The following is a 25,405-nucleotide window of genomic DNA, read 5'->3' on the forward strand; positions in this document are numbered from 1 at the left end:
CTGTGTGGTAGATGATGAAAAGATCGATGTTGGAACACCAGTGGAGATGGAGAGCAATACTGAAAATAATACAGAACACCGTTGAGAGCTGGTAGTGACACAGGAACACCGCTGGAAGCCGGTGATAAAGTCACCATGGATCACGGAGAGCGATGTTGGTTAGGCAATGAGAGCTAGGAGTGATACTGGAACACCGCTGGAAGCGATTCTGAAACAACGCTGAAAGCTGGAAGCCGGTGATGGATCACTGCAGGACACAGGATGCAATGTAGGAACACTGCTGGAGTCAGGCAGCACCGCAAGATGGTAACTGGTGCTGGGTCTCTCTAAGTGGAGCAAGGTCACAGGAGCTGGAATACCTGGAAGCACAAGCTGGAACATCCACAGACAGGAGAGACATGTATCATTAGGATAGACAACCAAAGCACTGACAATTAGGCAGCCTTGATGCAGGATATTTATACCAGCTGGGAAGCAGGTATTGGCTGGGTAATCTGGCAGAGTCCACAGTGCAGCGTAGACTGTAGAATGACATGTACTGAAATAAAACATGGCTGTGCCCATGTTTGAATCTGGAGGGAAAGTCTGTTTGAACTTTAGCATGAGGAAATCAGTGGTGATGGTGGCGGAGGCCGTGGGGGACAGGAGACGCCATTCATTATGACAGAAGGGATTGACTGTATAGTTGCCATGACAGCACTGCCGGGATCACGGAGAGGAGACTGAAGCAAAGTAGTACAGCGCGCTGCACGCAGATAGCGCAGGTGGAATCCAGGCTTGGAGCGCTGGGCCAGTCTCAGAAGACACTTAGAAGGTAAGAAGTGGTGACTAATTACCCGGATCGTGACACTTAAGATGTGAGTTTTCAACCACCTAGTAACTCCCCTTCTTCATGAATTTTCCATTCTCATGCAAGACATTGACAGAGACCCTGACATCATCACTTCAAAGGAGGGGGTGTACAGAGTTCCTTATAGATGAACTCTGTACACCTGCCTTTCCTGTCCTGGTACACAGAAAGCAGCACTTTGTTGAATGTTGTCATTCATCTATATAACTCGTATATTGCAGATAAATTTGGTGTATTTCACAATTATTCATTTTGTCCTTTTTTATTTTTTTCAGAACAGAACTTCTAAAACTGCTACTGACCTGTTTCTCGGAGGCCATGTACCTTCCACCTTCATCGGAGAGCAGCGGCATAGCCAACCCTTGGGTACAGTTTTTCTGCTCCACAGAAAATAGGTGAGTGGATGTAATAACATTTTCTTGTTGACTCCCCCCACATCTGTTATAGTGAAAATGTATGTTTCATATTATTATTATTATTATTATTATTATTATAATAATAATAATAATAAAATCATAATCATTATTATTAAACAGCTGTGTTTAATACAAAAGTTTCTAATATACAAAGCAACTGGCTTTTTATAGGGAATTTTGTAACAGTCATAATTTTCCCCCTATATTGCTTATGTGCTGTACATCTTTCTTCCTTGTCAGTTTTACCCACCACTGTAGCTCAGAACATCTCCCTTTCATTTGCCTACAGCCTTCCACATTCTCATTCCATGAGCCTTTGTGTAGGCTGCTTTGCTTTCAATGATCTTTTGTTTCAATCATGAAAAACATCAACAATGAAATGCCACAATTTGTTAAAAGCCAAAGTGTTTTTTTTTGCCAGTTGTGTATAGTTTGATTTTGCATAGAACAGTGGTTCTCGGCACTCTGTCCTTAAGTCACCCTAACTGTCCAGGTTTTAAGCTTATCCATGGGTCAATCCATATCAAATGGTCCAGAATTAAATTAATTGATTGCTTGACCATTTTTTTTTTTTTTTGTGTGTGATGACCCCTGTAAGTTAGTAGTCCTAAACCACCATTACTTTATTTTAATGTACCTTCATATGAAGATGGCTGCCATTGTTGTATCGTGGCATATGACATTTTTCACTGTTGCGGATGTTTGGGGTAAATGCAATATCTCAGAAAAGTCCTAGAAAGCTGGGCTAAAAACCATTATTTTCAGAACATTTGAAGCTACATTTTTTGTCATATAACTATTTCCCGACCTCACTTCCTTATGACTGAAATGTAAGGCCAAAGATAATTGTCCGATTTTAAACAAAGTCTATTTTTTGGATTGTATTTCAGTGGGAAGGAATAACATTTCAGAACTGTTAATTTGTTTGGGAATAGTTATAAACTCAAAATTTGTTTACCAAATAGTTGAGTAATCTATCTTGTCTACTTTTCTCTAGCATCCATAAGGGATATTGGGGACAGAATAGTACGATGGGGTATAGACAGGTCCAAAGGAGCCAGTGCACTTTAAATTTCTTCAACTAGATCTGCTGGCTCCACCCCACTATGCCCCCTCCCACAAGCAGTTTAGAAAAAAGTGCCATCGGGAGAGGATGCACACTCTGCAAGCTCCAGAGTTTTTTTTCTTTAGTTTCATTAAAACTTTTACTTATTTCGGTATGTTGTTTGGGCAACAGCATGCCTGCGCTGTGGGAGTTAGGGGGGAGATGGTCACCGGCCTCATGAGGTGCAGAGCCGCTTCTCCGCTGCAGGACCACCGTCCTGAGGGGCTGTCTGTTCAGCGGGGCACTGCGCCTTAGCTGTCGCAGCCACAGCTTGCTGAACACCCCTAACAGAGCCTGAAGGTGATCGTCGTGGGGAGTACAAACCGGGGGCCCCGCTAGTACTCTATAAGGGTAACTGTATTTACTACAGAAGAAGAAGGGAAGGGGCCACAGTTAGGTAGCAAGGACATTCATAAAAATAAGGTAGATGAAAGTACATTTACAGAGGAGAAGGTCCTAACAGAACTTTCAAAACTAAAAGTGGATAAATCAATGGGGCCAGATGGGATACACCCAAGGATACTAAAAGAGCTAAAAGATGTGCTGGTGGCACCATTAACAGAATTATTTAACCAGTCACTAAATACAGGTGCCATTCCAGAGGACTGGAAAAGAGTGAATGTAGTTCCACTGTACAAAAGTGGAAGCAAGAAAGGAGCAAGTAACTACAGACCAGTAAGCCTTACATCAGTAGTAGGAAAAGTAATGGAAAAACTATTAAAATAAAGAGTTGTGGAATATCTTAAATCAAACAACTTACAGGATCCAAAACAGCATGGATTTACTGGTGGGAGATCATGCCAAACAAATATTATTGACTTTTTTGACTCAGTGATGAAAATAATAGATCAAGGGGGAGCTGTAGATGTAGCATATCTAGACTTAAGTAAGGCATTTGACACATCGCAGATTGCTAAATAAACTTGAAAGCGTGGGGGTGGATTATAAAACAGTTAAATGGATAAGAAACTGGTTGTAGGATAGGAAACAGACAGTTGTAGTAAATGGAGTGCAATCTATGGAGGGAAATGTTACCAGTGGAGTACCCCAGGGATCTGTACTTGGACCAGTCCAAGTACATTCTGTACAGTGATTCAAGGTTACAGTGCCTTGTATTTATTTCCAGTCACTTGTTATTTTACATATCGCATATTTAAGCATGGGATTTTTATTTACCAATTGTATTACTTATGTCTTACATTTCTTTATGGTGATTAAGATTTTCCTTTTAGGTCTGCCAGCCTGGTCATGTTGAATGTTTGGTGTCATAGCTAGATTTTTCCCAGGGACCCCTTGTGTCTAACCCTAACCTGTATGTGTGTGTGTACATGTGGTAGGGAATATAGAGTGTAAGCTCCACTGGGGCAGGGACTGATGTGAATGGCCAAATATTCTCTGTAAAGCGCTGCGGAATATGTGTGCGCTATATAAATAACTGGTAATAAATAATAATAAATAATAAATAACCCTAGCCCTGATGACAGGGAAGTATTTGATGTTTTAGTGTACAGAGGTGTGATGGCAGTTTCCATGGACCCTTTTGCTGCTTGTCCCAGCATGCATTGCCACAGTTTTGCTATGTGGATATGCTAAAACTGTTGCAGGGCATGCTAGGATGTGTAATAAAAATCAGTTAACTATCTTCTGGCGCTGCACTCCAAAGCAGCACAAACCACTGTCAATGAGCTGCCAACTCACACAAGTATACAAGCCAGTAAAAAATGAATCGTAGGTGTGCTATAGATTGTCTTAGCATACAGTATATAGTGTTCTTATATGGGTAGTGTATTGCCACTTCTTAGATACTTCCCACGATGTTGTCCAGTATTGTATGCAAAATGGAATAAGAAACACAATAGTGTAACACTGATGAGATGTTATGGTTCCTATATGTATTAGGACTGTGTTTATATGTACTTCCCTGAATTGTTACAGATGAGTTAAGTAGGTAATTCCCCATATCCATTCTACACTTTTTTTACTTACCTGTTACTCACTTGAGAATATCTAATAGCTTATTCGTATATAGTTTATAAACATTTTATATAATTTTTTTAGCCATTAAAAATACCTTTTATGCCATTAATCTACCTGTTTTTTTTTTTTAAATATCATTTTAAGTAGACTTCTGTACAGGTTGAGTATCCCTTATCCAAAATGCTTGGGCCAAGATGTATTTTGGATATCGGATTTTTCCGTATTTTGGAATAATTGCATACCATAATGAGATATCATGGTGATGGGACCTAAATCTAAGCACAGAATGCATTTATGTTACATATACACCTTATACACACAGCCTGAAGGCAATTTAAGCCAATATTTTTTATAACTTTGTGCATTAAACAAAGTGTGTCTACATTCACACAATTCATTTATGTTTCATATACACCTTATACACACAGCCTAAAGGTCATTTAATACAATATTTTTAATAACTTTGTGTATTAAACAAAGTTTGTGTACATTGAGTCATCAAAAAACAAAGGTTTCACTATCTCACTCTCATTCAAAAAAGTCCGTATTTCGGAATATTCCGTATTTTGGAATATTTGGATATGGGATACTCAACCTGTATAATATTTAGTATAAAATATGTATTGTAGGTAGTTGTTTTTTTTTTTTTAAGTTATTTGAAAAATAATTTTATGCTGATCGTTATTGCGGGGCAGCAGCAGTATGTTTATATATCTTACTATACAGTGGATTATACACTTTATCTACCTGTATTTCATTTTATTTTTGTTTTCAATGAATGCAATACCTAGGCAACCGGGGCTTAATCCCTTGGTGTAGTGTAGGTATCGCTAAGCAACAGAGTTTAGTACTGCATTGCATTGTGGGGATGATGTCATGTCACGGACGGATTTTTTTGAACTAAACTTTATTGTCCACCCACATGCTAGCAGGATAATAAGCAACTTAAAAAGTGCATATATATATATATATATATATACCAGGTATCCGAGACCAAGGAGATCTCAAAAGAGGGCACTCACCAGTCCAATAAATTAAAAGGCTTTTAATAGTTCATCGCAGTCATCAATAAATAGTCGACGTTTCGACCTATAAGGTCTTTTTCAAGACAGTCGCCGCAGACATCCAGTCAGCATGCCAGCTAACAGCATACTGACTATGCCTACCGGGTACAAGAATACCCATTAAGCACAATTTGACATGCACTAGTGCCTTTGTGGTGTATATAATCATCTGTCCGTGTGGTCTCTACTATACGGGAATGACCAAGAGATCATTTAGGGAGCGGATGGCCAACCACAGATATTCTATTCGACAAGCCATAGAAACTGGTGCTTCTAACAAACCGGTGGCAATACATTTTCTACATGCTAATCACCAAGTTGCTTCACTACGGTGTATGGTGATTGATCATATTCCTGAACCCCTGAGGGGCGGCGACCGGGTACTTTCTTTAAAGAAATGTGAAGCTCGTTGGATCTACAGGCTTGACACCATTGCCCCACGTGGCCTTAATGAACACAATCCTTTAAATATTTTCATTCATTAGTTGGTGAACGAGAATCATAATTTGATTCTCCTTTTTATGAGAGGCACAACAAGTGTTATGTGTTATGTGTATATCTTATACGTTTAGTGTTAAGTGTTGATAGTGTAGGCTATCTTTATATTGTCCTAGATATTTTTTTCATTGGATAGTCCAGTTTCCTGCCGGGTCCTCTTCTATAGCAGTCTTAGAATATTTTTATAAATATATTTAATATACGTCTATGTAACATGTAGAGGGATCCACCTGCTGTATATACACTTGTCTGGTACCTTTTATGTTGAGCGCTCCATATAGTCGCTGCATTGGAGTGGAGTGCCTTACATTCTCTACCTCCACCTATATGGTTAATATTGAGCTATAAATAGATTCTATTTGTTTAAAATACTAGATAACTATGATATATAGGTGTTTTGTCTACATGCAGCAATGACATTGGCTAGGCTGAGATTTATGGCATTGATGGTGTATTATAACTATATAGTGGAACGCAGCCTGCTGTACGTGTGGAGGGCATGTGATGCGCTTCCGGCACTTCCGGGTTTGCGTTCCACGAGGATGACAGGATGTGTCTCATTAGCTGGTGAAGTGTAATAGAAGCACTTCCGGGTGCTTCCGGGTGTATATACTGCGCTTTTGCGTCTTCAACATTAGGTGAACTATACTGCAGCATTATTTGTAGATGCACTGTATAGTGCATCTGGTGAGTTGTTGGGTATATATTATATGCATCTGCGAACGTTTAGATTTTGTGTCCTACGTTGTTGTTATTTGTAGTGAGCCGGTGGAACGCATATGATGCACTTCCGGTATTTCCGGGTGTGCACTGTGCGTCCCCGGCTGATGGTGGTTAGGAACAGGTGTGTATAATTGAACCTGCTGATATATATGGTGTAACAGACCTTTGTGTTAGTGTTATCTTGTGATATACTTTATGCAGTGTTGGGGCGCCAGCATTGTCAGGTGTGGTCATTGATTATTGATGATTGTCTAATTAATGTTTGCTGTGTTGCTATATAAGGGGACCCGGTAGGCATAGTCAGTATGCTGTTAGCTGGCATGCTGACTGGATGTCTGCGGCGACTGTCTTGAAAAAGACCTTATAGGTCGAAACGTCGACTATTTATTGATGACTGCGATGAACTAATAAAAGCCTTTTAATTTATTGGACTGGTGAGTGCCCTCTTTTGAGACCTCTTTGGTCTCGGATACCTGGTATATGTGAAACTCTCTTTGGGGTTTTTTGAGGAGCACCCCTATATATGGATTTCTCTGATGTGAGTGCGGACTTTCAAAGAAATTATATATATATATATATATATATATATATATATATATATATATACACAACAATGAGCGGCACTCACGGCGTCTTATCCAATGATGCAGTCGGAGACAGTCAAATCTTAGCAACGTTTCAATGCTTTATGCATTTTTCTCAAGCTTACAAACATTAAAAACTTACTCACCTATATACCATGATCACCACCGTGCAAGTCATCGTGGAACCGGAAGGTAATCACACCGCCCGCCTCCACGACGTAGACATGACCCAGCCTCACGTCATCAATTGTGCGCCCATCACCATAGCAACAATACAACAGAGCATCGAATCCTACATACAACAAACTATAAGATCACTAAACATGCATACAATACTTCTTACCAAACCAAAGCAGGTAAAAGGCACTAACTGTAATAATGCAGTAGTAAATGAAACTACACGCAGAGATGAGTAGATAAATAGCAGCGTGACATGCCAACACAATTACACCACACCAACAATGACAAAAATAAACGACAATAACATATTTAAACATTTGAATATTAGCATGTTACATAAAACAATTAAGCCCTAACTGCTCATTAAGACCCCGGGGAGACACAGTGTCCAACCGCTGGATCCACTGTGTTTCCATTCTTAATAACCGGAGCCCTCGGTTACCACCTCTAAGGGAAGGTTGTACCTGATCTATCATCCTATATTTCAAGGATGTCAGTGGATGGCGGGCCACGGCAAAATGCCGTGCCACCGGCTGATCGCTTTTACCCGTGGTGATGGCTGCTTTAATGGCTGACCTGTGGACTGTCATACGTTCCTTAAACATTCTCTCTGTTTTACCTATATATGACAGTCCACAGGGGCAGATCAACTGATACACCACATATCTTGAAGTACAAGAGAGTCGGTACCGAATGTGGAACGTCCGACCAGTGTGGGGGTGTTGGAACGTGTTGCCCGATATAAGATACTGGCACGTTGTGCAAGTGCACTTATAGCAACCTTTTCTAACACCAAAAAGGGAAGATTGTACAGCTATATCGGAAACATCTGGTTTTACCAAGTAATCCCGTAGATTTTTATTGCGCTTATAGCTAGGCATAAGCCTACAATTCTGTAACTGTAGATCCTGATCTGATTGGATGACATGCCAATGCTTCTTAACTGAGCCCTGAATTAATTGACTAGCTGAATTAAAGTTATTGACCCAGGGTACAACACTCGATGGGTTGGGACCCTTATTTCGCTCCAGTAGCGTATGTCGGTCCATTGACATCGCCTTACTTAATGCCTGATCAAGTAATTTTGGGCAATAACCCCGATTGATAAACTTCTGGTACATCACTCCCATTTGTTCTCTAGCTATTGCCGGGTCGGACGTGATTCTTTGGACCCGCAAAAATTGCGAGTACGGCAATCCTCGTTTTAATGATAAAGGGTGACAGCTTGAAAAGTGTAATAAATTATTTCTGTCAGTGGGTTTAGAGTAGATGGAAGTAGAAATCTTATTATCACAAATAGAGATTTGCACATCCAAAAATTGAATGCTTTTAGGATCAATGGTAAAAGTGAACTTAATGGGATGTGTTTTGGAGTTATGCTGATTAATAGTGTCAATCAGTAAATTCTGGGGACCCTGCCATATAATAAGCAGGTCATCAATATACCTGCAAAAGAATATGATGTGGGAGGCTATTTCTGCGTTAGCAAAAAATACATCCTCCTCCACACCAAACATGTAGATATTAGAATATGACGGGGCCACACTAGACCCCATCGCACACCCCCGGCATTGTAGATAGAATTTGCCATCGTACAAAAAATAATTTTTTAATAAGGTCATTTTTAATAATTTGAGGAACAATGATATGTCTAGACCATCATAATCAGGCTGCATGTTGAGAAACACTTCTACAGCTGCTAAACCCTCTGTGTGAGTGATCACTGTATATAGGCTCTGCACATCAATTGTGCAGAGAACTACATCAATAGGTAATGCTGGAATAGCTTCCAACCGCCTAAGCAAGGTACTGGTGTCTAGCAAATATCTGGGCATACGTTGTATGTAAGGCTGCAGTATGTCATCTAGAAGAATAGATACAGGCTGGAACAGCGAGCCCCTGGCCGAAATAATAGGTCGACCAGGGGGCCTCTGCAACCTCTTATGTATCTTCGGTGTCGTATACAGTAGCGGCACCACGGGGTATAATGGAACAAGAGCATTTTTTACTTCTAAAGGGAGTAACCCCTCAGACACTGCATTATCTAAACAATTAGTAAGTTCCTTGGAGTATAATCCCGTTGGATCATTAGGTAACAAACAATAAGTGTCCCCATCACTTAATTGCGAAGTGATCTCTTCCTTATAGTCTCCCAAGTTCTGTATCACCAAGGCACCGCCTTTATCTGCGGGTCTAAATATGAGATTCTTATTTGCAGCCAGTGCAGTGAGTGCCTCTCGCTGCCCTTTGGTCAAGTTGTCACGTACCAAGGGGGGATGTTTTATTAATGGATCACAGTCTTGTTCGACCAGACGCATAAATGTGCGAATCGACGCATTGTGCGACTGGGGATCAAAGGTTGATTTAGGAAGTATCTTCTTTAATTTATCTGGGATCTTAATTGGTATATCTTCCTTCACCGATCGTGAAGTGGTAGCTGATTTAGCAAAGAACTCCTTGAGTTTGAGTGTTCTATGCAGCTTATGTTTCTCAATGGACCATTGGAGTGGCTGAGGTTTAGATAGAGGCACAAAAGATAGGCCCTTGTTGAGGACCTGCTTTTCGATATCATTAAGCTCATAGTCGGAGAGATTGATTATCGGGCTGACTTGGCTTTGGTTGTTTTGGGGGGTTTGGCACCCCTGCCTCTGCCCCTGCCTTTGCCTTCTCCACTGTTGGCCCCGTCTGGTATGTAATCTGTGTCTTGGTCGTCTCTTGCCTTGGCTCTGGTCTGTGCACCTAAAGGGCCGCTTGCTTGAGATGATTGAACGTGTGTGTCTGATTCACTGGCTGTTGAGGTATAGTCATTCGAAGAGTCCCCCTGATGTCGCTTATTCTGACGCCGGCGGAAAAATGGTTTACGGTTGAAGCTTTGCCGTGGGTTATCATTCCAACGGTAAACATTATTATTTTCATAGTCCTGATCAACCTTCATTTTTTTATCCGCTTTAAATTTGATGAGGTCTCTTTTGTAAGCCTGCAACTGGTTATTTAGTTTTTCATACCAGTTATTCACGGAATCAGCTTCCAAAGCTACTTTATGTGCAGTTTCCAAGGTGGAAATTTTTTCTTTTACCAAGTTCATTTCTTTGGTGCTTTGTTCTATAATAAGCAGCATGAGATCCATAGAGCAGCGGTTCATGATACCAACCCATTTTCTGCAACCCTTTGGGGGTTACACATATGTATTCTGAATCAGAAGCTGAGGAGATCCTATACACAGCAGCCTTGGAAGACCAAGCAGAGGCATGTTCGTTGGATATTATATACCGGAACCTGCTTAAATATAAACGGAAAGAGATAGATTTCCTATACCACTGCTTATCATTGAGTGAGTACTATAGAGCAAAAAAGATCCCGCGGGGATTAAGAATTGCCAACTCACCTACTATCGGTAGACATGATCCCATTTTTTGCAGAAAATGGGTTGGTATCATGAACCGCTGCTCTATGGATCTCATGCTGCTGATTATAGAACAAAGCACCAAAGAAATGAACTTGGTAAAAGAAAAAATTTCCACCTTGGAAACTGCACATAAAGTAGCTTTGGAAGCTGATTCCGTGAATAACTGGTATGAAAAACTAAATAACCAGTTGCAGGCTTACAAAAGAGACCTCATCAAATTTAAAGCGGATAAAAAAATGAAGGTTGATCAGGACTATGAAAATAATAATGTTTACCGTTGGAATGATAACCCACGGCAAAGCTTCAACCGTAAACCATTTTTCCGCCGGCGTCAGAATAAGCGACATCAGGGGGACTCTTCGAATGATTATACCTCAACAGCCAGTGAATCGGACACACACGTTCAATCATCTCAAGCAAGCGGCCCTTTAGGTGCACAGACCAGAGCCAAGGCAAGAGACGACCAAGACACAGATTACATACCAGACGGGGCCAACAGTGGAGAAGGCAAAGGCAGGGGCAGGGGCAGAGGCAGGGGTGCCAAACCCCCCAAAACAACCAAAGCCAAGTCAGCCCGATAATCAATCTCTCCGACTATGAGCTTAATGATATCGAAAAGCAGGTCCTCAACAAGGGCCTATCTTTTGTGCCTCTATCTAAACCTCAGCCACTCCAATGGTCCATTGAGAAACATAAGCTGCATAGAACACTCAAACTCAAGGAGTTCTTTGCTAAATCAGCTACCACTTCACGATCGGTGAAGGAAGATATACCAATTAAGATCCCAGATAAATTAAAGAAGATACTTCCTAAATCAACCTTTGATCCCCAGTCGCACAATGCGTCGATTCGCACATTTATGCGTCTGGTCGAACAAGACTGTGATCCATTAATAAAACATCCCCCCTTGGTACGTGACAACTTGACCAAAGGGCAGCGAGAGGCACTCACTGCACTGGCTGCAAATAAGAATCTCATATTTAGACCCGCAGATAAAGGCGGTGCCTTGGTGATACAGAACTTGGGAGACTATAAGGAAGAGATCACTTCGCAATTAAGTGATGGGGACACTTATTGTTTGTTACCTAATGATCCAACGGGATTATACTCCAAGGAACTTACTAATTGTTTAGATAATGCAGTGTCTGAGGGGTTACTCCCTTTAGAAGTAAAAAATGCTCTTGTTCCATTACACCCCGTGGTGCCGCTACTGTATACGACACCGAAGATACATAAGAGGTTGCAGAGGCCCCCTGGTCGACCTATTATTTCGGCCAGGGGCTCGCTGTTCCAGCCTGTATCTATTCTTCTAGATGACATACTGCAGCCTTACATACAACGTATGCCCAGATATTTGCTAGACACCAGTACCTTGCTTAGGCGGTTGGAAGCTATTCCAGCATTACCTATTGATGTAGTTCTCTGCACAATTGATGTGCAGAGCCTATATACAGTGATCCCTCACACAGAGGGTTTAGCAGCTGTAGAAGTGTTTCTCAACATGCAGCCTGATTATGATGGTCTAGACATATCATTGTTCCTCAAATTATTAAAAATGACCTTATTAAAAAATTATTTTTTGTACGATGGCAAATTCTATCTACAATGCCGGGGGTGTGCGATGGGGTCTAGTGTGGCCCCGTCATATTCTAATATCTACATGTTTGGTGTGGAGGAGGATGTATTTTTTGCTAACGCAGAAATAGCCTCCCACATCATATTCTTTTGCAGGTATATTGATGACCTGCTTATTATATGGCAGGGTCCCCAGAATTTACTGATTGACACTATTAATCAGCATAACTCCAAAACACATCCCATTAAGTTCACTTTTACCATTGATCCTAAAAGCATTCAATTTTTGGATGTGCAAATCTCTATTTGTGATAATAAGATTTCTACTTCCATCTACTCTAAACCCACTGACAGAAATAATTTATTACACTTTTCAAGCTGTCACCCTTTATCATTAAAACGAGGATTGCCGTACTCGCAATTTTTGCGGGTCCAAAGAATCACGTCCGACCCGGCAATAGCTAGAGAACAAATGGGAGTGATGTACCAGAAGTTTATCAATCGGGGTTATTGCCCAAAATTACTTGATCAGGCATTAAGTAAGGCGATGTCAATGGACCGACATACGCTACTGGAGCGAAATAAGGGTCCCAACCCATCGAGTGTTGTACCCTGGGTCAATAACTTTAATTCAGCTAGTCAATTAATTCAGGGCTCAGTTAAGAAGCATTGGCATGTCATCCAATCAGATCAGGATCTACAGTTACAGAATTGTAGGCTTATGCCTAGCTATAAGCGCAATAAAAATCTACGGGATTACTTGGTAAAACCAGATGTTTCCGATATAGCTGTACAATCTTCCCTTTTTGGTGTTAGAAAAGGTTGCTATAAGTGCACTTGCACAACGTGCCAGTATCTTATATCGGGCAACACGTTCCAACACCCCCACACTGGTCGGACGTTCCACATTCGGTACCGACTCTCTTGTACTTCAAGATATGTGGTGTATCAGTTGATCTGCCCCTGTGGACTGTCATATATAGGTAAAACAGAGAGAATGTTTAAGGAACGTATGACAGTCCACAGGTCAGCCATTAAAGCAGCCATCACCACGGGTAAAAGCGATCAGCCGATGGCACGGCATTTTGCCGTGGCCCGCCATCCTCTGACATCCTTGAAATATAGGATGATAGATCAGGTACAACCTTCCCTTAGAGGTGGTAACCGAGGGCTCCGGTTATTAAGAATGGAAACACAGTGGATCCAGCGGTTGGACACTGTGTCTCCCCGGGGTCTTAATGAGCATTTAGGGCTTAATTGTTTTATGTAACATGCTAATATTCAAATGTTTAAATATGTTATTGTCGTTTATTTTTGTCATTGTTGGTGTGGTGTAATTGTGTTGGCATGTCACGCTGCTATTTATCTACTCATCTCTGCGTGTAGTTTCATTTACTACTGCATTATTACAGTTAGTGCCTTTTACCTGCTTTGGTTTGGTAAGAAGTATTGTATGCATGTTTAGTGATCTTATAGTTTGTTGTATGTAGGATTCGATGCTCTGTTGTATTGTTGCTATGGTGATGGGCGCACAATTGATGACGTGAGGCTGGGTCATGTCTACGTCGTGGAGGCGGGCGGTGTGATTACCTTCCGGTTCCACGATGACTTGCACGGTGGTGATCATGGTATATAGGTGAGTAAGTTTTTAATGTTTGTAAGCTTGAGAAAAATGCATAAAGCATTGAAACGTTGCTAAGATTTGACTGTCTCCGACTGCATCATTGGATAAGACGCCGTGAGTGCCGCTCATTGTTGTGTACATACTGCTGTTTATATGCGGACACCCGGTGCATGATTGGGAGCTGATGGGAGAGCCGGCACCTGTTGTTTTTTCTATATATATATATATATATATATATATATATATATATATATATATATATATATATATATATATATATATATTAAATACAAAAATCTTATCTGTGTGCCAGGATATGTGGTTGCTAGGCAACTGGGACTGGATTCCTTGTTGCATTGTGGGTAGTCAAGTCTGCCTTTTAAATAGCTAGACTTGAACGAACAGTACATATTTGTCCCCTGGCTGAGATGTTCTTTAAGAACAGATGATGAACTGATCTTGGAAGTAGTGATCATGCCCCAAATTTACTATCCAATTGTTTTGTGTTTTGCTGGGAAGAGTGTGTTTAAGTAAGGTGTTTGCCCCTGTCATTAGTGACAATATATGTGTATGCCGTCTATCCCTACCATGCGTAGTAGACAGGTACATGTATCTGGAAAAGTTATCCTTTGGCTCTGTTATGTATAGTGGATTCCGTCTTAACTTTGCTATTTCTGGACCTGATTGCAGCAGCAAATAGGCAAAACAATGTGCACTGCAGGTGGGGCAGCTATAACATGTGTAGAGTGTTATTTTGTTTCTGTGCAGGATAAATATTGGCTGCTTTATTTTTACACTGCAATTTAGATTTCAGTTTAAACACACCCCACCCAAATCTAACTCTAACTGCACGTTATGGGGTATATGCAATTAGTGGCGAATCGCGGCAATTTTTCGCCCGTTTTTTAATTCGACACAATTCGACCGTCTAATTTCGGCAAGTGGGTGCTGAAATTGACCATATTCAATAAAAAACGGATTCGACAGTCCCGCTGTCGAAAAACGGCCGATTTGACGGTTTTTGTTCCGATTTTTAAAAAACGGGAAAAAACCCGAAAAAAAATGGCGTGGGGTCCCCCCTCCAAAGCATAACCAGCCTCGGGCTCTTCGAGCCTGTCCTGGTTCTAAAAATCCGGGGGGAAAAATGTCATGGGATCCCCCGTATTTTTAAAACCAGCACCGGGCTCTGCGCCTGGTGCTGGTGCAAAAAATACGGGGTACAAAAAGAGTAGGGGTCCCCTGTATTTTTTACACCAGCATCGGGCTCCACTAGCTGGACAGATAATGCCACAGCCGGGGGTCACTTTTATACAGCGCCCTGCGGCCGCGGCATTAAATATCCAACTAGTCACCGCTGGCCGGGGTACCCTGGGGGAGTGGGGACCCCTTCAATCAAGAGGTCCCCCCCCCCCAGCCACCCAAGGGCCAGGGGTGAAGCCCGAGGCTGTCCCCCCCCCCCATCCAAGGGCTGCGGATGGGGGGCTGATAGCCTTTGGAAAATGAAAGAATATTGTTTTTTCCAGTAGTACTACAAGTCCCAGCAAGCCTCCCCCGCAAGCTGGTATTTGGAGAACCACAAGTACCAGCATGCGGGAGAAAAACGGGCCCGCTGGTACCTGTAGTTCTACTGGGAAAAAAAATACCCAAATAAAAACAGGAGACACACACCGTGAAAGTAAAACTTTATTTCATACATGCCGACACATACATACTTACCTATGTTGACCCGCCGACTGCCACGCCCCCCTCGTCACTGAAGAATCCGGGGTACCTGTGACAAAAATTATACTCACCTCAATCCAGTGTCCAGGTTATAATCCACGTACTTGGCAAAACAACAAAACGGCAACCCGGACCAAACGGACTGAAAGGGGTCCCATGTTTACACATGGGATCCCTTTCCACGAATGCCGGGACCCCACGTGACTGCTGTCACAGAAGGTCCCTTCAGCCAATCAGGAAGCGCTACTTCGTGGCACTCACCTGATTGGCTGTATGCGCGTCTGCTGTCAGACAGCGCATCGCATAGCTTCCTCCATTAGTTTCAATGGTGGGAACTTTGCGGGTAGCGGTGGGGTTACCCGCGGTCAGCCGCTGACCGCGGATGACCTCACCGCTGACGCAAAGTTCCCACCATTGAATATAATGGAGAGGCTTTGCGATGCGCTGTCTGACAGCTCAGACGCGCATACAGCCAATCGGCAGAGTGCCAGGACGTTGCGCTCGCTGATTGGCTGAAGAGACCTTTCTGTGACAGCAGTCACGGGGGTCTCTGCATTCGTGGAAAGTGGTCCCATGTGTAAACATGGGACCCCTTTCAGTCCGTTTGGTCCGGGTTGCCGTTTTGTTGTTTTGCCAAGTACGTGGATTATAACCTGGACACTGGATTGAGGTGAGTATAATTTTATTCATAGGTACCCCGGATTCTACTTGGACAAGTGGACCGAACGTCGTGTCAACATAGGCAAGTATGTGTGTATCGGCAGGTGTGAAATAAAGTTGTACTTTCAAGGTGTGCGTGTCCTGTTTTTATTTGGGTATTTTTTCCCCAGTAGAACTACAGGTACCAGCGGGCCCGTTTTTCTCCCGCATGCTGGTACTTGTGGTTCTCCAAGTACCAGCTTGCGGGGGAGGCTTGCTGGGACTTGTAGTACTACTGGAAAAAAAACAAAATTCTTTCATTTTTCCAAAGGCTATCAGCCCCCCATCCGCAGCCCTTGGATGGGGGGGACAGCCTCGGGCTTCACCCCTGGCCCTTGGGTGGCTGGGGGGGGACCCCTTGATTGAAGGGGTCCCCACTCCCCCAGGGTACCCAGGCAAGGGGTGGCTAGTTGGATATTTAATGCCACGGCCACAGGGCGCTGTATAAAAGTGACCCCCGGCTGTGGCATTATCTGTCCAGCTAGTGGAGCCCGATGCTGGTGTAAAAAATACGGGGGACCCCTACTCTTTTTGTCCCCCGTATTTTTTGCACCAGCACCAGGCGCAGAGCCCGGTGCTGGTTTTAAAAATACGGGGGATCCCCTGTCATTTCCCCCCCCCCGGATTTTTAGAACCAGGACTGGCTCGAAGAGCCCGAGGCTGGTTATGCTTAGGAGGGGGGACCCCATGCCATTTTTTTCCGGGATTTTACCATTCCATTTAAAAAAAATAAAAAATAAAAAAATAATATTTTTAAAAATATATAAATAATACTTGTGCCTCCAAAATAGACAAACCAATTACCTAATCCCTTCTAATATAAATAGATATGCTATTACCAATAAAAAAAAACACCAAAAAAAACATGTTTTAATTTTTTTTTATTAGATTCCCCCACCAAAGTGTGGCGGATTGAAAATGACGAATTTACTGTCTAAAAGCACTGTTGTCGAATTTCCAAACTTCAATTGAATATACTTTTGGCGAATTGCCGCATTTGTACCATTGCAGAAATGTCGAATTTGACAAATGTCGAATTTCAAAAAGTCGAATTTTGAAAGTCCGTTTTTTTGCCGGAAAGTACTGAATTGCATTGTCGATTTTTTTTATTTTTTTATTTTGGCGAAAAAGTCCAGTTTTTCGACAATTTCGGGAATTCGACCGCAATTGCATATACCCCTATATCTGCCTCCTCTGCAGTGCAACATGGTTTTGCCCATTAGAGAATAATTTTGCTGCTGCAATCAGGTCTGAATTAGGCCCTCTGTTCACTACGTTTCTATTCTGTTGCTCTCTGAGCAGCAACTTCCTTGCAGTAAAGGTAATTTTACAACAATTATTAAACCATAGATTTTTAGGTTAGGAGGCCATTTTGAAGAAATTTACTGGGTGAAACTGTCACTCCTGTTTGTAGTCATTCCCTCCTCTACTGTTTTTAGTTCTCCTAATCCAGCATATCGATGTGATCTTTTCATATATATTCTAATAATATTGAATTCTCTCTCTCTCTGTGCAGACATGCTCTACCCCTCTTCACTTCACTCTTGAACATAGTGTGTGCATACGACCCTGTTGGTTATGGAATTCCTTACAACCACCTGCTCTTCTGGGATTCACGTGAGCCATTGGTTGAGGTCTCAGCCCAGCTCCTTATTGTCACTTTGGACTCTGATTCTACTATCACCTCTGGTCCCAGCATGGATGGAACTACTACCAGCACTGCCATGGATGAGGGTGAGGTAAGTGGCCCTACAGTTTTATTTTCATAACCTCATTACTGCTTCCACATGACTTGTGACCCTAACTCATTGTCTGTGTTCTTATAGAGCCCAGCCCCAGACAATCTCTTTGTGAATTATCTGTCACGGATCCACAGGGAAGAGGTGAGAAGGGGGTTCATTAGGCAAAACGGTTCCAATGTAGCTAACAATATATGCAATTGTCAGTTTTACAGCAAACTTCATGAACTAGCTTGTTTAATTGTATTTATTGGATACAACTACAAGTAAGGGGTGTTTTTGCACTTATGAGGGTTTTTTTTATTCAGTAGTTTTTATTGAAAGTTTTTTGTTTTTCAAACATACAAACCCCCAACAAACAGTAAACAATACAAATACAGCAGTTATACGACAATGGACCATAACAAAACGGAAAGGCAGGCAAAATAATCAGTACATAGATATCAATGGCATGCCACAAAAATACGCCAGAGTGTATACCATGTCACACAAGATTGACGTTCAGGATATGGGCTCACAGGCGCATATGAGCCCCGTCAGGAGATTAACAAGGACATGTGAGATGGAAAACAGAAGGAGGATAAAAAGTATATAGCACACAGACCTCAAATATATCACAGTACAATAGAAAGCAGAGCCAATAATACCGACCTACCCCAACTGCCGTAATGTAAAATAAATAAAAATAAAAAAAAACCTCCAAAATAAACGACCCCCAAAATCCCCCACCCTGTATAACCTAACCCCAACCCAGGCATACTTGGATCCCTAAACTCCTGCAACTAAGCTACCCTAACTAAATTAAGTTGTGTACCCCCCCCCCCCCCCCCCAAACTTGGGGACAAAGGGTTAAATGGCCTTAAGCTGGAGTAAAACGGTCCCAGCTCTCCCACTATAGAAGTTTAGAGATGGGATACCGTACAAGAAGTTGAGTACAGGATGTACAGATAAGTTTAACTGAAAACACACTGGCACAGTACAAAAAAAGAAAAAAACACACAATAAGACCATGAATACTAGTAATATTTAAAAAAGCAGAATAAAATGAAATCGAGGAAGAGAAAGGAAAAAAAGATAAAACAAAAACAGGACCGACAAATAAGAGCATCTTAGCTAAGCAGCAAACTCTCATTGTGGGACAGATGCACCAACCTGGAGATGGCACAAGGAAGTGACAAACCAGCGACAAACGCACCAGCCAATCAGCGCCCAACCGTTAATTTACATATTGGAGCCGACCGGCCGGCACGCCCACCATCCTGCACCCACCACTGGCCCATCACCTCCCCACACCCTCCCCAGGCCAACACATCCGCCCCATTGTAACTTGTCAGTCCAGCCATGATGTAGCTCCAAAAGGGAAATAGTCCGATGGATCAGCAGCCCGGCTCCAACAGAGCGTTATAGGAAAGTGACCCCAAGGATAAAGCACCATAACCCACAGGTCAAGGACAACATCAGGGGTTTTTGATCAAGATCCCATGGACAATGCAGTAAGTCCAGCATATCCAAAAGGCAAGTGACCCGAAGCATTGGAAACGATCCCAGCAGAGGGAGGCAGGGAATCCATAACTTGATCAGCAGCCGGTACCATAATGAGGTGACGCTCCGCAGAAAGCCCTTTGCCGCCAGGGTGCACAGGAGATAAAGTAACAGTTACCATAAGAGGATCCAGAGCAGCAGGGGCCAAAATAGTTGTAATATTGGAGAGCAATGCGGAAACAGCCACAGAAAGCAGACAGGTATTCAAACGCCAACCAAACATATCCAGCAGTCTCTGGGTTGAGGCAGCAGTAGCGTACACAATGGGCTGCAAGGACCCGGCCATCATATTAGCACAAACACGCTGCAGATTAGCGGCAAGTCGGTAGCAGCTAGCACGCCACCGGAGCTCCCAGCCAACAGCAACCGCAGCAGGAGATAGATTAAAAGTCCAGAGGTAGAAGAAGACAAAATGGCTGCCGGGTGCTTCCACCGTCCATGCACGCCAGCGGGAATATAAGAAATAAATTCAGGCAGAAGGGCACCAACAGCACTGCAATCACCGGAGCAGCGGGAGACGGAAGAACTGCGGACCGGATGCCAAACTGTGTCAGAGCCGCCAACAACCTGATCAGCGTGCTGAAGAGACCCCGCCGAGCACCATGCAGGCACACAGCAGAAGAATTCACAACGGGGTCTGCCAGCATGTACTAGGATAGATGAGCTTCTGTTGTAAATGCACCAAATGCAAACAAAGTCCCAAAACAGGATAGTTTATCAGGATAGTTGCGAGAGAGTTGAAAAACACGTCCTTTACCCAGCTACTCCAGGCCACGCCCCCTACACTTGTGAGTTTACATGTGTCCATGTATATTTATATACTGGATATTAATTTCTACTTGCATGTTTGTGTTCTATTTCCCACCTGTGTGGTTGTTGTATTCAGGCAATTGTAAAATAGGACAGGAGATTAAATCCACCCAAAAACAAAATTTTCTCTTTCAGCAAGACTGGGTGACACTGGACCATTGGATTGCAGGTTGGGGATGGAGTTTGGCACCTAATGTAAACTGTAGCTTTAAACCCAAGCTCCTCCCTCCCTGCATCCCCATGATTCCAGTCTTCTGTTGTGTCGGGCACATTTTAGATTAGTTAATTTCATTTTTATAGTTTTTCATTTTGTGTTTTAGTAAGGTATTGTGTGAATGCAGCGGCTGCAGGAACTGTTTCAGCTTGCCGTATGCAGCCGCACAGATGGGAAGAGGGGGGGGGAGTGCGCTGTGACGGGGACCCAACACAGCACTCCAGTCTCTGCTGAGACTGCTGGTACCTGAGGACAGTGTGCAGGAGCGGATGCGCTGTCTTGAATGGGCACAACATCTTTTCATGCTTAAGCTTGGGCCACCCATATCATTTTCATCGGACCCATTCAACAGGAAGGAGCCTGCACATGTACTTCTTTCTGGCCGTCTACACATATAATCTTCTTTCTGGTCGTCTACACATATGCAGCGGTGCCGCACCTGCCGGATCCAGCCGCAGCATGCTGCGGTTGTGCATGATGACAGGACGACTGGATTTCAAGTAGAACACATACATTTGATGTATGTGTTCACACAGTGTGGCTGTGCTCTACTTGAAATCCTGTTGTAGCACTGTCCGGATCTTGTTCTGCGGCATCCGCCGAAAAAGGCCATGTGGGAATCCAGAAAGGCTCCTTCCCGTTGAACGGGTCTGGCAAAAACGCTATGTGTTGGCCAAGCCTTAGGCCTCTAGCAGCTCCCTGGGGAGAATGCGTGTCACAGGCGACCAGCTGTTCACTTGTCCCAGGTTCCTTCCCTCACAGGGACTGGAGTAGAACCTCGGGCAGAAAGTGCAGCCATGTCGTGGAGGGGGCAGAGCCTGGGCTGCTGGTCTCCCCTCCATCTTTATGCACAGTGGTACGGTCCTGGTACTGTGCACCACTTCATGGGACCGAATGCGCACTCTGATATTAAGCTTGGGATGCCATTGCCGGTATACTTATGGCCAGCATATCATACTGAACCCGTTACTCTTACCTGTGTGTCTCTACGTACACTATATATCACTGTGTCTCACACTCACCTATGTATGTTCGTCAGTACAGACTGCTGTGGCACTCTCGCCTAGGTGTATCTGGTATGTGGTTAATATACCGCCTGTTGTGATCCCGCCGTTCAGGATCCCGACGCCGGAATCCCGACAGGCGGCATCTCGACAGCCAGTATATTGTATGTATTCTGTGTATCTATGTACACTATACAATGCTGTGTCTCACGCTCACCTATGTGTGTGTATGCAGTGTCATTCTCACCTGTGTGTATCTAAATACACTATATGTTGCAGTGTCCGCACTCACCTATGTGTGTATTTCGGCATATAATGCAGTGTCACTCTCACCTGTGTGTCTCTCCGTGCACTATATATTGCTATGTCCGCACTTATCTATGTGTGTTCATTGGTATATCTTGATGTAGCACTTTCACCTATGGTTATCTATTTTCACTATATGTTGCTTGGTCTCGCGTTGTGTACATCACTATGAGTTGCAGTGTCATTCACCTATGTGTACCTACATACACTATATATTGCTGTGTCTCGCGCTCACCTCTGTGGGTTCATCAGTATATATTGCTGTGGTATTCTCACATGTGTCCCTTCATACACTACAGGTATATATTGTTGTCTAACACCTCTTTGTGTTTGAGTATATTGTGCTGTGGCACTCTCCCCTATGTGTACCTATGTAGGGATACATATGGGATGTCGGCTGACACTATACCGGCACCAGCACCCTGTCTGCCTCGCATTGGGCCCAGTGGCTCACTTTGCTTGCCACAGGTTCTATTCCCACTCGGTTGGTACCATGGTCCAAGTGGGAATACTAGAAGGGTGTTGGGATTCTGACGTTAGTCTCCTGAACGCCGGGATCCCGACAGCCGGTATATTGACTGCATACCTCTATGTACATTATCTGTTGCTGTGTCTCACACTTGTCTCTGTGTGTTTTACAGTTATTCTTGCTGGGTCACTCTCAACTATGTGTATCTCTGTACATTATATTTTACTGTGTCTCGCACTCGCCTAGATGTGTTTGAGTATATATTATGGTGGCCTCTCGCATATGTGCATCTCTATACGTTAATTGTTGCAGTGTCTCACACTCACCTCTGTGTGTTTCCGCTGTATGTTGCTGTGTCTCACACTCGCCTGTGTGTGTTTATCAGTATATCTTGCTGTGTCACTGTACCCAATGTGTTTCTGTCCACTATGGATTGCTGTGTTTTGCACTCTCAAATGTGTGTTTCTCAGTATAACTTGCTAAGTCACTCTCATCTGTCTATCTATGTGCATGTGGCTCACACTCACAGGTGTGTGACTTGGGGGCTTTGTGTGTACTGTCTGCCGCCCAGTTATGCGAAGGTATCCAGGTCACTGTCTTAGCCTTGGTCACCTGACAGGGCTTTGGGTCTAAGCAGGGCAGTGTTACACCTGGTAGAGCAGTAATGAGAAACTTTGGAAGGGGGGCGTATATCTCCGGATGTATTTCCTCCCTTAATATGGTTGCGTTCATACCCTAACTCCATAGCCTGGAGTGTATGGAAGGTGAGTTTTAAGAGAGTTCCTCTTATTTGGAACATTTCTCTTACGTCCTAGGGGATGCTGGGAATCCATTTAGTACCAGGAGGTATAGACGGGTTTGCTTGGAGCCATGGGCGCTATAGAAGTTTGATAACGTGTGCTGGCTCCTCTCTCTATGCCCCTCCTACCAGACTCAGTTTAGAAAATGTGCCCGAAGGAGCCGGTCACATCTCTGGAAGCTCCTGAAGAGTTTTCTGCATTTATTTTTAAAGTGTGTTATTTTTAGGCAGGACTAGATGGCACCGGCCTACCTGCTTCGTGGACCTTAGTGGGGTCGGCCGTTCTCCCCCCCCCCCCCCCAGGGTTAATGGTCCCATTCCCCGCTGACAGGACGCTAGGTCCTGAGGGAACTATTCGCAAGCCCCACCACGGCGAGCGTACATTCCCGCAGCACTCCGCCACCCCTAACAGAGCCAGAAGAAAGAAGAGTGGTGAGTACTTAGCGGGTCGCTGGCCATTATGGCGGCATAAGGGTACGGAGACGCACGGCTTCTGCATGGGGTGGAATGAGTCTCCATACTTAGTACACTGTAGTGTACACAGTACCCAGACTGGCAATACAGGCTTAATTCCTTTTACAATACAGGCTTACTCCATTTTATGCACACAGACACATAAAGCCAGTATAAAGAAGAGCTGGAAGACTGCGCGCCATTGAAGGAGCGGGGCTTCATTATGAGCTGTTCCAGCAGCTTACAGGCGCCATTTTGCCCTTCTGTAGCTACACAAAAGCTAACTACACGGACGCGCAACTCCTCCAGAGAGCCTTCAGATTACCAGCGGGACCAGGAGGTCAGAGTAGGGGGGGAGCGTGTACTAAGTCCCTAATCTAGGTACTCAGTCTGTGACCCGGCTAAGCTTGGCTTTAATGATAAGGGCGCTGTGTGCTAGTTCTAGCCTCTCTCTGTGTCTCTCGTGAAGGGTTCTTTGTGGGTTAATTGTGCTTTTAACCTTTTTCCTGTCTGTGTGTTTTCACTGCTGCAGTATGTCAGGCAAAGAATATGTTTCATGTAAGGCACAGTGTTCCTCTTCTCCAGGGGGTTCACTAATGTGTACTCAGTGTAGTATCCCTTCTCAGGCTAGTGGGGCGGAGCCAGCATGGCTGGACTCCATTAGGGGGATGATTTCCACCATCTCTACAAAATTATCTCATAATGAGAAAGAGACGCAATACTTAAGACAGTCTGTGATTGAGTTTATGCAAAAGGACTCAGTACTCAGACCAGCGTCTCAGTCCTCTACCATTTGTCCGTAAAAACGTACTTTGGCCCATATCCTGCATTCTGACTCTAATAATGAAGGGTCAGAAATGGAGGAAGTTGAGGTGGACATAGAGGTAGGGGAGGTTACTCTGTCGCATGGTGTAGAGGCTCTCATAGATTCTATCAGAGAAGCCCTAAATATCCCTGATAAGGTGACAGAGGAGTGTGAGGAATCTTACTTTTAATATAAAGAAAAAATCCTCAGCCACTTTTCCTATATCAAAGGAACTAAATACCCTGTTTGAAGAACCGTGGGTTAATCCAGATAAATTTCAAATTCCTAGGCGGTTATTATCACCTTTTCTTTTTCCTCCTGAGGATAGGAAAAAATGGGAAAAGCCTCCAATAGTGGATACATCAGTCTCCAAGCTCTCACGTAAAATATTATTACCTGTTCTTGGTGCAGCCTCCCTAAAGGATGCAGCTGATAGTGAGATTGAGACTACACTCAATTCTTTGTATACAGCTGCAGGGGTGGCCCAGAGACCCACTATAGCATGTTGGTGGATTACTCAAGCCATTGCTAAATGGTCTGGTAGTTTAATTGAGGGGTTAGACACCTTACCTCAAGAGGAAATTGTGTTACTCCTGCAGCACATACAAGACTCTGCAAACATTTTATTGTGGAAGCCATTAAAGAGATAGGTTTGCTTAATGCACGCACTACAGCTATGGCAGTGTCGGCACGCAGGGGATTATGGCTAGGTCAGTGGATCAGTGGACTGCTGCCGCGGACTCCAAAAAAGGTGTGTAGGGCCTGCCTTTCACAGATGTGGCCTTATTTGGCGATGAACTCGACAAGTGGATCTCACTAGCTACTGCGGGTAAGTCCACTT

At 43.5% G+C, this 25,405-nt stretch overlaps 1 protein-coding gene across 1 annotated transcript in view; it reads left to right on the plus strand.

Annotated features, from left to right (window-relative positions):
- HID1 (HID1 domain containing) overlaps window positions 1-25,405 on the plus strand; it is a 138,225-nt gene that overhangs the window by 37,181 nt on the left and 75,639 nt on the right. Inside the window, exons 6-8 of the mRNA XM_063960666.1 lie at window positions 1,126-1,245; window positions 17,940-18,162; window positions 18,250-18,306. Of these exons, the coding sequence (XP_063816736.1) occupies window positions 1,126-1,245; window positions 17,940-18,162; window positions 18,250-18,306 (400 nt within the window). The remainder of the gene's footprint in view (window positions 1-1,125; window positions 1,246-17,939; window positions 18,163-18,249; window positions 18,307-25,405) is intronic.

Source organism: Pseudophryne corroboree, chromosome 3 (genome assembly GCF_028390025.1).
Source record: "Pseudophryne corroboree isolate aPseCor3 chromosome 3, aPseCor3.hap2, whole genome shotgun sequence".
Lineage (NCBI taxonomy): Eukaryota > Metazoa > Chordata > Amphibia > Anura > Myobatrachidae > Pseudophryne > Pseudophryne corroboree.